At 33.7% G+C, this 18,787-nt stretch overlaps 1 protein-coding gene across 6 annotated transcripts in view; it reads left to right on the forward strand.

The window, feature by feature from the left end:
- Nucleotides 1–18,787, forward strand: part of CNOT2 (CCR4-NOT transcription complex subunit 2) — a 107,323-nt gene that overhangs the window by 20,473 nt on the left and 68,063 nt on the right. For 3 of the 6 annotated variants that reach the window (XM_081060971.1, XM_081060974.1, XM_081060975.1), the window contains exon 2: nt 17,607–17,679. In XM_081060971.1, the coding sequence (XP_080917097.1) occupies nt 17,607–17,679 (73 nt within the window). Of the gene's footprint in view, nt 1–17,536; nt 17,680–18,787 lie in introns of all 6 variants that reach the window. The other 3 variants (XM_081060972.1, XM_081060976.1, XM_081060973.1) reach the window with 1 other exon arrangement.

Here is an 18,787-nt window from a genome sequence, read left to right on the forward strand (position 1 = left end):
CATATTATAGTTGTTCACATTATTCTTTTATAATCCTCTCCATATCTGTAAAGTTGGTATTAATGTGCCTTTTCTAATTCCCAATTTTAGCACTTTGAGGCTTCTCTTTTTTCTTGGTCAGATTAGCTCAAACTTTGTCAATTTTGTTTTTCTTTATAGATAGGTAATCAACTTTGGTTCTTTTAATTTTTCTCTATTGTCTTTCTTTCTTTCACTTATTTCTGAACTCATTTTTATTCTATTACCTTTTGGTTTAATTTGCTCATCTTTTTCTAATTTCTTAAGGTAGGAGGTTAAGTTACTAATTTGAAATCTTAAATGTAGGTGTTTTACATTACAACTATAAATTTTTAAGTAATTCTTTCACTGCACCCCATAAATTTTGGTATCTTTTAGTTTTGTTTTCATTCCTCCCAAAATATTTTCTAGTTTACATTGATTTTTCTTTCCTTTGCCCATTGATTTTAGAAGTGTGTTAATTTCCACGTTTGTGAATTTCCCAAATATCACTTTGTCGTTAGTTCTAATTTCATTCCACTTTGGTTGGGGAACGTACTTGCATGATTTCAGTCTTTTTAAGCTTTTTTAAGGCTTGTTTTATGACTAGCATATAGTTATCCTGGAGAATGTTCCATTAGTACTGGAGAACGTATTTTTTGCTGTTGTTGGGTGTTCTATTATATGTTTGTCAGATTTAGTTTTTATATTCGTTTTTAAGTCTCCTATTGGCTTGTTGATTTTGTGTCACTTGCATTCATTATTGAAAAGTGGGGTATTAAAGTCTCCCAACTACTGTTGTTGAATTGTTTCTTTTTGTTCTTTCAGTTTTGCTTTATTTATTTTGGAGCTCTGTTAGGCTCATGTTTAAAATTGTTATTTTTTCCTGATGATTGAGTCATTTATCATAATAAAATGTGTCTGTTTGCCTGTAATATTTTTAAGTCTGTTTTGTCTGATACTAGTATAGTCACTCCAGCTTTCTTGTGGTTGCTGTTTCATGATGTATCTTTTTCTATCTTTTTTCTTTCAACTTGCTTGCATTTTTAACATGAAATATCTTTTGTGGTACCCATGTAGGGTTTTTTTTGTTGTTTTGCAACGTGACACTATGCATTTTGATTGGATTGTTTAATCATTTACATTTAATATGTTACTGATATAGTTGAATGTGTGTCTGCCATTTTGCTGTTTTCTGGTCTTTTTGTTCTTCTATTCCTCCTTTTCTACTTTTCATCAAGTGACTGTCTTCCCCCAGTGTAACATTTTAATTCCTTTAGTGATACTTTCACTAGATTCTTTTGTATCTTTTTAGTTGTTGCTGTAGGGCTTACCATATGCATCTTACCTCATCAAGATCTACTTTAGACCTATACTAATTTAATTCCATTGAGAAATAGAAATCTTGTTCTTAAACAGCTCTATTCCCTCTTCTCCCTTTATGTTCTATTGTATATTATGCAGCTATGTATTTTACAAGCCCGACAATAGTATATTGTTATTACCACCTTATATGATTTCGTATTATTTTAAAGAAACAGAGAAGAAAGGAGAACAGGTATATTCCCAAGGTAAGCCTTCCTTGTTCATTGTTTATTAATCTTTGGGTATCTTGTTGAATTTGATTTGCCAATATTTTGTTGAGGATTTTTGCATTTATGTTCATGAGGAATAGTGGTCTTTTAGGTTTTTTTCTTGTATTGTCTTTGGTTTGGGTATCAGAGTAATGCTAGCCCCGTAAAAGTGATTTAGGAAATAATCCCTCATGTTCTATTTTCTGGAAGACATCGTTTCAGATTGGTATTACTTCTTTCAATGTTTGGTAGACTTCACTGGTGAAACTATCTAGGAGGATTTTAACTGTAAGTTCCATTTTTTTAAGGAGCTATAAGACTATTCATGGTATGGCTTGATTCTGGAGGTTAGAAGTCTGAGATCAAGGTGTCAGCAGGGCTTCTGTCTTCTGAAGGCTCCAGGGAAGAATCCTCCCTTGCCTCTTCTAGCTTCTGGTGGTTATCAGCAGTCCTTGCTGTTCCTTGGCATAGCTGCCTCGTTCCAGTTTCTGCCTCCATCTCTCTTTTCTCTTGCTTGTCTTTGCTCTCTCTCTACTTCTCTCTCTCTCTCTTTTTTCTTTTTCTTATAAAGATTCCAATTATCAGATTTGGGCCCTCCCAGATCTAGTATAACCTCCTCTTAACTTGGCTGCATCTGCAAAGACTTTATTTCCAAATATGGTTGTAGTCAGAGGTACCAGGGTTTAGGTGCATACATTTATCAGGTACAAAACTCAATCCACTACACTTATCACGTATGTTTTACCACTTCAAGTGGAATGCGGAAGTCTTGTCATCATGTGGTTCCATTTCCTCACCCTCCTCTGTTGTGGTTGTCACAAGTATTATATCTACATGGTTCCAGTACCCCTGCAGACAATGGTGTAAATTTTGTTTTAAATGATCACACAATATTTTAAAGAATTTAAGTAGAAAAGAATAGTCTACCACAGGAATTGGCAAACTACAACTTCAGGACAGATTCGGCCTGGCACCTTCTTTAGTAAATAAAATTTTATTAGACTATAGCCACACCTTAGTTTATATATTGTCTGTGGCTTCTCTTGCACTACAGTGCAGAATTGATTAGTTACAGCAGAGACTGGCCTGCAAAGCCTAAAAATATTTATTTTCTGGCTGGCCCTTTACAGCAAACCATTTGCCAACTCCTGGTCTGTTTCCGTTACACGTATCCACATATTTGCCATTTTTGTGGTTTTTCATTCTTGAAGTTTTCTACTAGCATTATTTCCTTTTGTCCAAGGAAATTTCCTTTAGAACAAGTCTGTTCTTGATGAATCATCTTAGTTTTCTTTCCTGTGAAAGTGTAGTTATTTCACCTTTATTTTGTGAAGGATACTTTTGTTCCATCTGGAATTCTGGGTTGACAGTTCTTTTCTTAGTGGCATTTAGCTAGAATTGAGTAGTAGCAACTACCTTCTGTAGGTGGCGCACAGGCTCTCCTGTTTTTCACAGTTGTTCCTGCTTTCTGTTGTTTTCTTGACATTGATACCAACCGTTATTTGACACTTACTATTGCGCTTGTGCTGTTGTACTTCTTATCGTAGATCAGGAGGGAAGTAAAATTTTCACTTTACCTGTGTCTCTCTCTGTAAAGTGGAAAAACACGAAGAAATGCATGTTTCAGGAAAAATGGGAGTGGTAGTGTATTTTAATAACGTGGAATATTTTGGTGTTTAGAATGTTTCTTCTGGTTTAGTACGCAAAGAGAATCTCACCTGTTTGTTTCTGTCTAGTCTTTTTCAACATTTGAATTGGCGTGGCATGCTATAGAATGTATTTTCAAAATGCTTTAACACCTCAACCCATCATTTTCTTTTTCAAACTGGCTCTTCCTGTATAATTGATTTCTTTCCTTAATAACCTTTTGACACGTGTTTGCGGAGTTGTCTTTGCCCTGTCTTGCTTTCTTATAGCCAAGTCACATCAAAGTTGATTTAGCCTTGTATTATGAGCCAGAATACCTGGATTCTGCTTACTTTGGTTGTGTCACTAATTAGCTGTGTGTGTGACCTTGAGCAAAGCACCACAGTATATTTTTATAGTGAGGAGATTCAACTAAATGAGATCTGAGGCTTTTTCAAGTTCTTTAAGGAGCATGCATTCTGTTACCCGCTGCAGACACCCTAACCCATGCTCTGATACTCTCATCCATGTGTTCTTACCCCTTTTGGGGGCATGAACCTCTTTGGCTCTCTGTTGACACATGTGACCCCTTTCTTAAAATACTTGTGCAAAATTAAATGGGCATGCTTATAAGGATACCAATTATATTAGAAGACAGTCTTTTAAATAGCAAATAAATAAATTCAGTAATGTGCATATCAACAAAGTCAAGTGGTATATGGTAATTTTTAAACTACTAATGTGAATAAATGATAATTTCAAATTTGAAGCAACTGAACTAATAACGAAAATATGTGATTTCTAATGGTAACAAAATCACTGGTGCAGGTAGTAAGTACCACTGTGGCTTTTTATTTAAATTTTTAATTAAAGCAATACTAAATCTCAGAGGTTAATAAAATAAAAATATAATTTTTTTCCATCCAAGTTCATGCACCTACTGCATTCGATCAACAGTCTGAGAATTTGTAGAACCCAGGTTAAGAAATGCTCTAATCAGCCTACCAATACATTTAACTTAGTGTCTGCTGTGTTTTAGGTAAACATGTTGTGTTTAATAAAAAATACATTTCGTGAATGAATATTACTATTAAAGACGTGAGTATTATTGCCGTCTGTAACTGTTACTTAGTATTTTATAACTAGAGAATAATTTGGAGGTATGGTTTCTGACCCAGGGTCTATACAAATGGAGTTTTTATTTTAGAAGTAAATTCTTCAGTTGTGTGTTTCTTATGGGCATTTCTTAGTGAGTCCTCTTTATTTGGCATATAGTAGAACTCAGTAAGTATTTTTGGAAGGAAGTTAAAAAAGGGTGTAATTATCAGTATCGAGGATCTTTGGCTGTTTTAATACAAATAATTGTTTCCACCTCGCTGGTAAGTTTCTATTTGAAATAATTTGTCTAGTATTTCTTAAAATGGAATACAACTATCCCTTGTAAATAGCAAAGTGCTATAGTTTTTAATATGACACATGATAAAATGGAACTTGGCTGTTAGGTAAATAAGGCAAATAATATATTTTGTCTGTATTGCCTGAAATTTTGAATTGCAGTATTTTGTCAATATTCTCAGTTCATTAGCAGTAAAACAGCACATAGTGGGGTAAAGTTTCTTTATGGTTTCTGTGTTCTCTATGTGACTGGAGTTGAGGTTAAATAGTCTCATACTTGTTTGATTTTAGGTTTACTCTAATTTTAATTTCTCTCCTAGAACCATGTGTCCTAAATTTTTATAGAATTTTTTTAAACTGCCGCCCTGCCCACTGTAGATGTACATCTATTTGTTATAGACAGAATCTATTATATATACAGGAATGTGTTTGTGACTGATGTCCTTTACAAACCTCCACTTAAATGGCATGCTCTTCCAAACCAGTGCTCTCAAAAATCCGGTAGTGCAGAGTATTCTGAGCACTCACAGCGAGTGATCGATTGTACTTTACTCTTGTACTCTTCTCCCACCAGCTTAGTTATAGGCCCAAGAATTGGGGTTTTTATGCCAGTGTTAATGTAAATTTTAGTTTAAGTAAGACCTAAGCTAATGAAATATGAGTGTAGAAACAACTATTTCAATGAAAAGCAAGACGGATGCTTTGGAAAGACTTTATATAAAGTGCTTTAAAAAATTAGGATTTAAAGGATTAGGTTAGGATAAGCCTAAAGGTTTAGGAAACTTTGGTTTAACTGACTAAACAGTAAAGAGAATTTATTTTCTCACATTATCTGGAAGAATGGCAGTTTTTGTGTTGGTTAATGCAGCAGCTAAATGATTAATACCGGAGCCAGAATCTTCCCATCTTTTTGCACTGCCATTTTCCATAGCTTGCTCTCATCCTGGTTACAAGATGGCTATACAGAGAGAGAAGAGGGGCTGTTTTTTCCCTCTTTCCTAAAATCCTACCATCAGTTTTACCCTCATGTCTCTCTAGACAGAACTGATTCCTTCCATAAACCAGTTTCTGACAAGGGGTGTGGGAGGGTTGTGTGGTAGCATTATCATTTTGGCTTAGACTGATCAACATTTCCCCTTAAATCACGTGGGAAAGGTTGAATGTCTGAACAACTAGGGCAGTCACGAGGGAGAAGGACTGTTAGGGAGTCAACAGAACTATAGTTAGACATTAATAAAAAACTAGAAAACGTTTGTAAAAATTCAAACTATTCTTTAAGCCTTTTTTAAGATCTTGTTGAATTTAAACAAAATCAAAATGGAGATCTTAAAAGATGTGATTTTGAATAAATTATACAAAAAGATCATGTGAAAACCTAGTCAGTAATCCTAAACTCGAAGAAAAGGCCTGGTCCTGCATCAAAATATCAAGGCAAGTACATGTACATTTATATTTATAAGTATGTATTTTGAGGGGTGATATGTGCAGCAGCCATCTTTTAAAATTAACCTTCTAAAGTAAAATTAAATCTCTGGCATTGTTCTTATCAGACAGATGCTTCTTCTGTAATCTGTCCTTTTAAGGAAAATGTTTTCATAAAATTGAAGTTAGTAAAGGATTTAGTATATTTTATATGGTTCATTTATAAAGTGTATGTATTACGTGACACTATTTTAGGTACTGAAGTTAATAGTGATCAGCAGAATAGACAAGCTCCGCTCTTTCAGGAGCTTACATTCTAAGGGGTGGAGACAGACGTTAAATAAGGACAAAATTCAAATAGTGAATGTTTAGGTAAGACCTCTCTGAAGAGAGCTAGTTAAGCAGGGGTGTTAATGTCAAGATACTGCCTGGCATTTGAAGATTTGGGGGAAGATCATTGAAAAGGAGCAGCAACTGTAAAGGCCCTAAGTGGAGAACTGACTTGGTTTGTTTGAGAATCACAAAGAAAGCCGGTATAGTGTGGCGATGGTAAGAAACGCCCTCACTTCTTTTTGTACCCATCGTCCGAATCACTATTTTGCCTACCTCATGCTTCATTTACTCACCAGCTTTGTTCATCCCACTTCTGCCTGACACTGACGCTGTTCCTCCTGCATCCCTGAAGCTGCGTGTGGCTGGTGAAGAGCACAATGCTGAGCATCAATTCCAAATGGGCCCTGAGTGCCACTTGGCGATTCTAATACATTTCCTCTGATCTCTTCACTCTCCCACTTTTCTCAGAAGACTGTTTCATACTTTTCCCTTCCTCAAATCTCTCAACACCTCTTTCTATATCTTCACTCTCAACTAATGACCTTGTTTGTTACTTTACTAAGAAAATACAGAAACAACCAGATGAGAACTTCCATACTTATAAAAGTTCTAGATATATCCACTTGTCTAAGTCTGTAACTATTTGCTATCTTTATTTCTATTTATGACATAGCCTTTTGCCTAAGGCCATTCTCTCTTACCGATTCCATCCACATCTTCTGAAAGTCATCATTCCAGTAATTCCCCTCCCTCTGTCTTGTACAACCAGCTTTCCCCTTTTATGTCATAAATTTTCCTATCTTATAAAAGGCTTCTCTCGCCTCACATTTTCCATCAGCTAGTCCCCATTTCCCTCCTTTTATTGCAAAACTCCTTGAAAAATATATCTATATTTTGTCTCCAGCTTTTCTCTTCCTGTTCTTTTGTCAACCCAGTCCAGTCCATGCTTTTATTTCCACATTCCACCAGAATTACTCGTCAAGATTACCAGGTGACTTCCATGCTATTAAACCCAAAGATTTATTTTTTTTTAATCAACAGCGTTTGAAACAATTGGTTACAATCTTCCTTGAATCACTTTTCCCAGTAAACTTTAAAAATATTTACCACCCTCTTTGGTTTTCATCTCCCTCACTGGCGAGTCCTCTTCTTTACTTGTTGCATCTAATCTCTCTGACTCTTAGATGTCAAAATGCCTTAGTGCCTAGACCAAATTGGCTGCTACTTGGTTCTTATAGGAAAAAATAGAGGAAGGGATACCAACTGGGCAAAAAATAATTGTGGTTTGAATGAAAGTGGTGGTAATAGAGATGTAGAAAATGAAATTGAATTTGAAGGAATTTTGAAGCCCCCTTTTTAAAGAATTGTATAAAGTTAAGATACATTGAACTTATTCATTTCTGTGACTGAGATATACACAGAGACCTCAGTTGACAAAATAATCTTCCAGCATAAAACTAAACAAAACAATTTAGCTGTTTGCCGTGTGACAATGCCTGTTTTTTTCTCTGCTTAGGTTCTAAAACTGTATCTGAAAGGATATTATGGGTACTTTACTTCCTGATCTGGGTCTTCCTGAACTTTGAATCTCCAGCTAATTAATGTCTGTTACTTGTCTCCCCTTTGCTAATTTTTTTTTGTAGGAGAATAGCTACCAAAAGCAGAGACCTGAGTTGAAGTATTATTTAAGAGCTGGAATTTTGTGAAATTCGTAATCGATTATGATACCACATGTACACATGTATGATATGTTTGAGATATCTATAACACCGATTATGGTTTCATGAAGTATATACAGTGCCAAAAAAATGTACACATATTTTAAGAAAAGAAAAAAGTATTAAAATTGTAATAATATACATCATTACAAAAGGTGAATACAAGTCATTTGTATACATTTTTTTTTGCTACCCCCTGCTGTATATATGAGAGAGATAGCAAAGCATAGTAGCTAAGACTGGATTCAAATCAAATGGGCATGAGCTCAAATTTTGGCCCTGTTAATTCTAGCTTACTTACTTAGCTCTTGACCTTGTGTAATTTTCTTATTCTTAAAGTTTTCTTATCTGTAAAAAGGGATAGTGATATCTACCTTACAGAAGTAGTTTGAGGATTGAAAGAAATTATACAGGTAAAGTGTTCAGGACACAGTGCCTAATAGTTGGCAAATGATAGTACTATATTTCTAGGAAGAAATGTTGAGTGTGGTGGACATTTTAAAAATCTAAGTATTGAATATATTAGAGGAACTTTTTTATTAGAAATTTCTTCTAATAAAGTTTTACTGTAGTGTTTGCATCTACTTTTTAATATCCACTTCTGAATTTACAATGCTTGTATTTCAACAGCAGAAATCGTGTGCTTAAAAAACAATTTAAAAATTAATGTGTAAGGCCTAGCATCATTTATCGGAGGTAGAGTGAATAGGAGGCAAGGAAAGGCACATTGGCAATGCATAGGAAATCAATTTATACATTTATAGTGTTTCTCTTGCTTAGTACTTAATGCTAAGATGAAAACATTTTCTAATTTCACTTTCCTGTACAGTCTTAGCCTTGATAGTCTTAACCTTTGAGTTGTACGTTAGAGTCATCTGGAGCACTTTAAAAAGCACCTGACCAGTTAATTTAAGTAGGGGCAAAGAAAGGGAACATCAGTATTTTTTAAAAAATTCCCTAGGTGATTCTGATGTTCATCGTGTGTTAAACATGTAAATCCTTGAGCCTATTTCTGTCCTCTAGCAATACGTCTGTTGTCTCTTCATTTCTTTGTTAGTGCCCTAGACAGTCATGGACCAGTGCTGTGCAGGGCATCTCTGGCCAGTCCCTTGTCTGTCACAGAACTAGGATAGCAGTTGCCCCGTTTGTCCTTTACAAACACTAAACTTTGAGGGGTTGGGAATGTGCATTCACCAACTCTTATGTTGTTTTTAAATAGATGTTAATACCTATAATTATTCTTGATTGTTTTTTACTTTAATAATTTGTTAGAAAAACTAGGAAAATAATTAGTTTTGAGATTTAAAAATATACATAAGTGACTTGTTAAATTCATGTTGAGAGCAACTTTTCAGTTCTTATGATATGCCTCATAATTTAACAATGTGACTATCATTGTTTTCTCAGGTAATTTGGTAAGCATAATCAGTTTTTATGAATTTGGTAAGTCTGAGCAGTTGATATGAACTAGTCAGTTTTTAATATTTACCAGTAGAACCAACAACTTGCATACATTATTATGAGAAAAAAAAATTACCTATAAAAATTGTTGGTATCAGTGGCAGTTTTCAGATTTCTGGCTCACATATGGTATATTCAGTTGGTGATATAAAATAGTTTATTTCTGGCTCACATATGGTATATTCAGTTGGTGATATAAAATAGTTTATTGACCATTCGTAAGGCAGAGTAAGAAGGGAGCTGTTACATATTTTAAGGAGTTTTACTTCTAGATTATAACTCACACAAGTTCCTTTGTTGAATTGACAGAGCCAATGTGTCTGTTCCGCAGTAGACTGTGAGGCTAATATGACTTGGTTTTACTTTAGAGGGACTGTTTTCGCAATAGATACTTCAATCCTTGGTAACCCTTGTGGATTTTTAGCTAATTATAATGAAAGGTTCTAAAACAGTTCATTAATTTTAATACTTTCTTTAGCTCTAAACTTTCAGAAAATTAGTGAGTACTAATAGATGGGTGTTTACACAGATCACATCTGGTAGTTTATTCTAATTAATTTAAACAACTTTATTTAAATGAGGTTTTGTATATTATAAATCTAGTTCACAAACTTACTTGATCATAGCGATAAGCTAAACTACGCAGATATTACTGTTTTCATATGAAGAAATTGAATCACGCAGAGGTTAAGCAATTTGTGTAAACATCTCTAAGTTTCAGGCAGCTGGAAGATGAGGACACCCAATTGTCCTTATTTTAGACCCCAATTGCATTTAAGCCTCAAACAAATAAACTTTTAATTTTCATGCCTGTAATTTAGAACTTACTGAACTTTTGTCATTTAAGTTTAATAGGACTCTATTGTGTTTCAAATTATTTAGGATTTTTAAGACTTGATTGTAGAAAATTTCTGTCTTGAGATGCTATTCCTTTTAATCAGATGTACTGATTTTCTGTTCTACTTAATGGTAAATTCTACGTATGAGGTGCCTAGAATTTTCCTTGGAATATATGTGAGAGAACTACACAGATATGTGACAAGTAGTGCATCAGGAAGGCTGATGCAGTACAGAATAGAAAATATAAAAATTTCTTAAATGTTTTTCTTTGTAAAATAGGCAAATTTACGTTTTACATGTTAATTATAGACCCATAAAACCTGTATTATTAAAGTATTCAGAAAAACTTTTCTTAGGTACTGTGGCAATTTTTCCAGACTAAGTTTGATATGAAACTAAAATTCTTGAGTTATATTTATTTTTAATTCTGCCTGCCTGTGTTTCTTACATGTACCATGTAGGTCATCAACTCAGAATTTTGAAAACATTTATCTGTGTAATTGAACCAAAAATTATTTCACAAAATCAGTTCATAACATTTGTATAATTATAATGTCCTATTAACAAGAAAAAGTTGCTTGACATAGTTGTGGAATTTCAGAAATCCTAAGATTTTAAAGATAATGTCTAAGTGCATTTACTTAGCTTTTATTGAGCATCAATGAAATTGGTCACATCTGGTAGTCTGTTCTATAATTAATAGCCAACCTGGAATATAATGTCCCTTTATCGAAAAATAAAACCTGTTCAACTGGTTCAACTGTCTTAACCTGTCCAAATTCACATTGTGGCTTGAAGTTAAGTGTGGTAATGACTACCAAATTATAGATATTTTAGATACCATTCCCAAACTCCAAAATATTTGGGTAGTGTCATGAGTACTACTGAGTAATAAAGTAGGTGAAAAAAGAAAACATGGGGAAGAAAATCAACTGTTATTGTTCACTTTCCTAAGTGGATTTATTTTGACAAAATGTTTAAAATATAAAATTATAAAAATGTAATCTTTTTTTATAAATATAAAATGCAAGGTGCTTGTGTATGAAAAATTCATCTAAATTTAATCCCTTTATTTTATAGATTAGGAAACTGAGCCAGAGAGAATAAATTGATCAAGCTAATACTAGAATTCAGATTTTCTGGTTCTTGTTCCGTTCAGGGTATACATTTTTCTATGATGATGTGACACCCAAAATTTAATAGGATTTGGAGAATAAAGTTAATTATTTCCCTTTTCAATGAAGTATTTTTTAGAGATTTTACTCAGGTTCGGCTGACTGCTTGTTTTGAGAAACCTTTTTCAGAAAGGAGAAAAACTGGGGTTCAGTTATCATGTGTTAGTCTAGATAATGTATACTTAATTTTTATTGGGCTCTGATTTAGGGAAACATCTAAGGATGAATAAGTCTACTTGTTTTTTTTTTTACCTTAAGATTTGGTTTTTGTTTCCCCAATTGACTTCTTGTTGGATTTTAAGCTGATAGCATTACTAAATCTATTTTAAAGTTTTTTCAACACAGAAAAGGTGGTGTAAAATGTTTATTCTTTATCATTTATACTGATGTATTCAGTAATTTATTCTAAAAGTGTTTTGAATTTGAGAGAAATTATTGTACGAGTGCCTACTAGTGTGTTAACATGAATTTTCTTCTTGAAATTTAATTCTGTTGGTAGTCTGTTAAGATATTAGAGATAAACTTATTTAAGTTAGTTATTTGCAAATATTAAAAAATTGGAGCTTTTCCAAAATTAGATTATAATGGCTGAAAAATTTCTATCACCTAGTGATGTGCTAGCCGTCCTAATGTTGTAGCACAGCGCGTTACATGTTTGTGCTGATGCTAGTGTAAACAAGCCTGCACGCCAGGCGTATAAAAGTATAGCTCACACAGTTATGTATGGTACGTGCTACTTGATAATGATAATGAGTGACTGTGTTGCTAGTTTATGTATTTACTATACCATGTGTATTTTGGAGTAGTCTCTACTTACGAAAAAAAAGTTTGCTGTAAAGCAATATGCTGTGTTACATCAGCAGCAGCCTCATATAGCTAGTGTTTACCGGGTCTGTTGATGCATGATTTTCTTTTGTGCTTGATTTACTCTTGTATTGTTTTACACAGCAACATGCTGTACAAGCTTGTAGCCTAGGTGTGTTTGTAGGTTGTATCATCTAGGTTTGTGTGAGTGCACACTGTTATGTTCCCACAAAGGTAATCGCCTAACGATGATTTTTCGGAGTGTATCTCCATCGTTAAGTGGTGCATGACTGTATTCATTGTACCCTTCCCTCCTTGCTTACCTGTAACTTCCCTGTCCAACAGTGGGAAACCTGGCTCGCACCAGTCGCCATCTGTTTTACTTTTTATCTCCAGTATGCATGCATGGTAGTTTCGGAATTATTAACCTATAGCCCTGTGAGGAATTACTTTACCAACTAGAACACAGTGTTTATGCAGAGTTATTTCATAGAATACCGTTTTCCAAAGTTACTTATTTAGGTCAGCGCTATTTCTCATACCCCTTTAATGTGGCTGTGTCAAACATTTGTAATACTGTTAGTCTTTTATGAGGTCTGCATTTCTAACCTGGTTGATTTTTAAAATATGCATACATTCAAGTTCACTCTTTATGTTGTGAAGTTCTGTGGGTTTTAATGAACACATGCATAGTGTCTTATTCATCACTCCGATACCGTATGGAGTAGTTCCATCACTTTAAAAGTTTTTTGTGTGTCTTCTTTTTCATCAGTTGTTCCTTACATTCCTCATCAGGCCCCTGGCAACTATTGATCTATTTTCTGTCCCTGTAGTTTTGCCTTTCCAGAATGTTAAATGAATGGAAACATTTACCATATAGCTGTTTTGGTCTGAATTCTTTCCCTTAGCAAAATGCATTTAAGATTCATTCATGTTGCATGAATTAATAGCTTGTTCTTATTTTTTGTTGTTGAATAGAATTCTATTGTATATATGTACGCCATTTTGTTTATTTGTTCACCTTTTGAAGGTCATCTTCATTGCTATAAACATTCACGTATAGCTTTTGGTACGAACATAAGTTTTCAGTTCACTTGGGTAAATATCCAGGGGCACAGTTGCTGGGTTGTATGGTAAGTCTATGTTTAACTTTATTAAAAACTGCCAAATTCTTCCATAGTGGCTATATTTGCCTTCATTTTTGAAAGATATTTTATCTGGATTTAGATTTTTTTGGTTGACACTTTTTTTTCTGTAGTTTAAAAATGTTGATCCACTCTCCTCTGATATGCATTGTTTCCAATGAGAAGTCTGCTATCATTCCTATCCTTGTTTCTCTGTGTATTCTCCCCACCTCTGGTTGCTTTAAGATTTCTCTGTCACTGTTTTTCAGCAATTTGACTCTATAACGATGAGGTGATTTTCTTGTTCTCCTTGGAGGTTGCTGAAGTTCTTGAATCTGTGAATTTATAGTTTTCATCAAATTTAAGAAAAATTTAGCCATTGCTTTTTATCCTTCTCACTCTTTCTCGGTCACTCTAGTTACATTAACATTAGACTGCTTGGTATTGCCCAACAGTTCACTGTTTCTCGTGGTATTCTCACATTTTCTTTTTTTTTTCCTGGTCCCTTTTCTCGCTGTGATTGATTTTTCTATTGCTTTGTCTTCAGGTTCATTAAACTTTTCTTTTGAAGCATCTAATCTAGTCCTATCCAATGCATGTTTCGTTACAGATACTGAGTTTTTAATCTCTAGATCAATTTGAACCTTTTAAAAATCTTTTAACTTTCAAACAATTATAAACTCATAAGAAGGTGCAGAATAGTACAGAGAAGTTCTGTGTGCCCGTCATCTATCTTTTTTCCAGGAATGTCATCTTCCTTTTTATATGACAACATATATGTCATCAACTATAATGAATTAGTAGAACCAGAAATTGACATAATATAACTAATTAGACTACAGATCTAGCATTATTTAATGCTGGAGTTTGCTCTGTTATTTTAAATATTGTTGGGCGTTCTTTTGGGGTGCAGTTGTGATACTTAGAATTAGCTTGATCATTTTGAGGCTTGGTTTTAAGCATTTTTAGTGCTGGTCCAGAACATCCTTATTATTAAACTTAATTGGTTTCATTGATAAGACATTCATTACCTTATGAACTCTATTTAATACCCCATGTGTTAAGAGATTCTACTTTGGTTGATGGAAACATGAGCTCGGGCGATTTTTCAGACTACTACTACTTTTCAGAGGCCTTTTCTCCAGACTCAGTAGTTTTTTCAGATGCACTCACAGATGATTACTCAGCTAAAATCTGGAGAACAATCTTCCTGATCTTTGGAGCTCTTTGTCTCCAACGCTTTCTTCTCTCCATTTGCTCAGCAAATTCTAGCTGCCTTGGTGTCTCCTCTAACTCTGAACACTTAATTCAGTAAGGAAAGGGCTCTGATTGTGTTCCACCTCACCTCTCCCTGTGTTTCAGCCTCATAGCTCTGCAGGCAATAGGGTTTACTTCATTTGTTCTTTGCTCTTGATCTCTGTCCTGAAATGACATCAGTGTTTGAAAGTTATTGTTTCATTTTTTTCCTTCTTATTTTCTGGTTATTTAAGGTAGGGTAAATACAGTCTCTGTTTTTCCATCTTGGAAGGCATCCAAACTTTATAGAAAATTTCATTTTGGTTATGTAAATATTTGTCTTTTCTGGCTTTTTCAATGTTTGTAAGACGTTTGGGGAAACCAAGTGTATAAATTTAGGCAGCTAGAGTGCATGTTCTTTCATGCTTGCTCCTTTTTGCATATTTTGTCTCACATACCTTCTCACATCCTCTTTCATCTATTGTGCAGCCTTTCATTGGAAATATGACAGGTATCAACACAATCTATTACTGAACATTTTAACTTAATACAAGATAGTGGTGACAGTGTTAGCTTTTCACGTTTACCTGGAAGAAAATAGTCCTTTCATTCCTTTTTCTTCGTTTGCTAAAAGGAGGTAATGGTTCTTGGTTATTTTTCAGTATAGAATATTGATTCCTATGTTGGTTAAAACATATAGTTGTTGTTGATTGAAACCCTAAACCGTGAAATATTTCAAGTTATCCTAAGAGAGGCAACAAAAGAGACAAACAAAAACAAGATTTCCCTTTGTACTAAAATCCTTAGTATTCCAAAGTTAATATTTTTCTTTTATCTGGTAAATTTACAGGTTAAATATTAATTTTTGTTTTTAATTAAGATATTATTTAGCATATCTTTTTTACATAGGTGGATTATCCTGTTGAAAATTGCCTGGTTTTAGACTTGTAACTTATCTTTTGTTGAAACTAGTATAATTTGTAGAAAATGCATGGACTTGAAACTTATTTAGGAAGGAAAACATTCTTATTCTGTAAGGAAAACTGAAATTTTATACTATTATACATTGAATTCAGAGTTGCCATGAATACATTAACAGTAAGGCAGGTACTTTTTTCAAGCCTGTTAATATTATAAAACACTAACATTAAAACAGGGCTACTATTGTTGAGGGGTGCGTCATAAAATAGTTCTGCTCTCATTTTGTGACAATCATGAACATTTAAATTGGAGCTGAATGTGTGTCATTTAACTATTCTTGGACATCCAATTCACTTGATTATTTTTCTTTATGAATAACCTAATTCCTTGCTAGATGGTGAGGATTACACTTATAGCAGTAGACACACTTAAGGTTTAAAAAGCATTTCTCCTTTGTTATTTTTGAGAGAAACATACTTAATTCCAATGGTACATATAAATTTGGTAATGAGCACTTACGTTTTTGCCATAGAGTCAGGAATCTTAAAATATTTCATCAAGGCGTATACAGTGGAAGATTGTCAAAACTAAGTAAAAAGTATAGCATTCACTAACTTTGTGATCAAACAAATCAAGAGACAAAATACATGTTTCCATTGCGTGGATTCTTTTTTTTTTTTTTTAATTTATTGGGGTGACAATTGTTAGTGAAATTACATAGATTTCAGGTGTACAATTCTATTACATCATCTATAAATCCCATTGTGTGTTCACCACCCAGAGTCAGTTCTCCTTCCATCACCATATATTTGATACATAGATTCTTTTAAAAACTTTAACAATATTTATTCTTAATGGTTTGTTTTCTTTGAAAACATTCTCCCCTGATTAGATTGCTTTTTCGAGGTAATCTGTGTGTGTGTGTGTGTGTGTGTTTTGGTTTTAATGAAATTGATTCATACTTTTTGTGAATTTAAATTAGATGGTTTTATTATCCTCTATCAAAGTAAATTTTGTATAATGTTAAACAGTTGCTCTAAATTTGAACGTCTGTTTAGTGGTTAGCAACTATTGTTAGATCAATGCTTATTACTTCCCTAGGGTAAACATTTTACTAAAACTTAGGTGGAGACATTTGTCTTAAAAATGTATCCTTACAAATTATTTGCAGATACCACTTTAAAATTTTTTGTCTCATTTTCAGTTGACATTTTTTTTAGCATCTCTAGTGACTATCACCTCTGCTTCAGTGATTTTTTTTTTTTTTGTCTTGGTGCGCACAGTGCCTAGTCATTTTGGACGTAACTTATCTCTGTTCAGGTTAAGAAATGAACCCCATTATTTTTCTGCCCTAGTGTAATAAAGTGGATTCTTTTAGAACATGCATGAGATTGGAGGATTGCAGGACAAAGGCTTCAGAAAGTTGACATTTGTTGCTCCTCTTATTTTAATAGAATACTGAGTTAGGTTTGCATCTAATCATCATAAAAACATATGTATTTCATCTTATGGCATAGGGATAAACAAACTGAATGAATGCAATGTAAGTAAGCAAGTCTTTGAAGGAGAGGGATTTGAAATTAAATGACAGAATCTGAATTAATTAGATATTTTTATTTCCAACTTTTTTATACCACTCCATTTTTATTTATAAGTTTCTTCTTTGTGTGTGAGGTCTGGCGGACAGTGTAGATATGGGAAGAGTTTTTCATATTTAATAATTTCTGTCTCAAATAAAGTATGTCCGCCAGTCTAGGCCTCCCCCAGATGATTTGAGAGGAAGATCTGGATGTTATAAAAGCACTCTGTGTTTTTGTTTATTTTCTGTGTATCATATTAGATATTTTTGCTACTGTTTCATATGTTTACATGTTAGTAATTTTGACGGCTTTTGGATAATTCCACTCTAGAGGGAGAACTGGTGGGCGGTCCCTCCTGTGACACGACCCTTGAGTGACAGTTCTGTTTGATTGCCTCCAGTACTGTGAGGAAAGGACACGACTCTATGGTGAGGACTGATGGACATACATTATCTGAGAAAAGAAACTACCAGGTAAGATCAATTTTTTTTTTCTTTTTCTCTATTGGTCATACAGCTACATTGAACTGTTTCATGTGTTGTATTTAACTGGAACCAGCAGACTGGATATGCCTCAATTTGAAAATTTTGGTTTATAATTTAAAATATATATATATTAGATTTGACAGTTGAAATAGTTGAGAACGTTTTTTCAAAATAAAGCATGCTTATAATAAATGTATATTCTCTTAGTGTCAAAACAAATTTTCTGGTGTGTGTGTGTGTGTATATATGTAGGTGTATATATATACACGTATATATATCAAAACTTAGATTATCTGATACACAATTTATAACTTCCTGGCTGGATTCAGATCTAGTATTCCATAAAACATAAAGTGTTGATTGCTTTTATGCATATTATTACTGGAAGACTAAACCTGAAATCTTATGCTATATTCAAGGTAGTGGAGCATCACAGAAATGTTGACAAAATTGGTTAGAGGATAGAAGAAATAGAAATGAAAATCCCAGGATTTTCGGAAACCCAAATTCTATTGAATTTGTCATTCACTTGCAGTCCTTATGATGCTAGATTCTTGTTTTCTCATTTATTAAGTTAGTTATTATCCACCCCCTGTGTAGTGTGTAAAGATGCTGAACGGGTAGTTGAAGTGTAATATTCCTGTTTTCTTTCTGAGCTTTTAAAAGAAGTTGAATTTTAAAGGTAGTGCTGTTAATAGTGATTAAAAGAAAATATTTGAATATAATTTTTTCAAAGAAAATCTGCTTTATTCATTTGATAATAATTCATTATCAAATTATGTATGATTCAGAACACAGAATATCAAGTAGGAATAAGCTTTAGACTTTATGCACAGATACATACGTATCCAACCCACCCAACAATTTCATTTCTTCTAGGCTGCGAAGGCAACTAGTGTAATGGCAGCAGCTTTGGTTAATCTGCTAATTATTTGGTTAATCTGCTAATCATTAATTTTAGCCCAGTTAATTTTTTCTTCCCCCAAATTGTAAAAGTGAACAGTGGAGAAAATTGTACGTGCATATTCATGGTGTAATAACAGAGGGCCTTTGCTTATAAAACTTAGGTTCTGGTTTGGGCACTGCCCCTAATAAA

The sequence above is a fragment of the Rhinolophus hipposideros genome (genome assembly GCF_964194185.1).
Source record: "Rhinolophus hipposideros genome assembly, chromosome: 9".
Lineage (NCBI taxonomy): Eukaryota > Metazoa > Chordata > Mammalia > Chiroptera > Rhinolophidae > Rhinolophus > Rhinolophus hipposideros.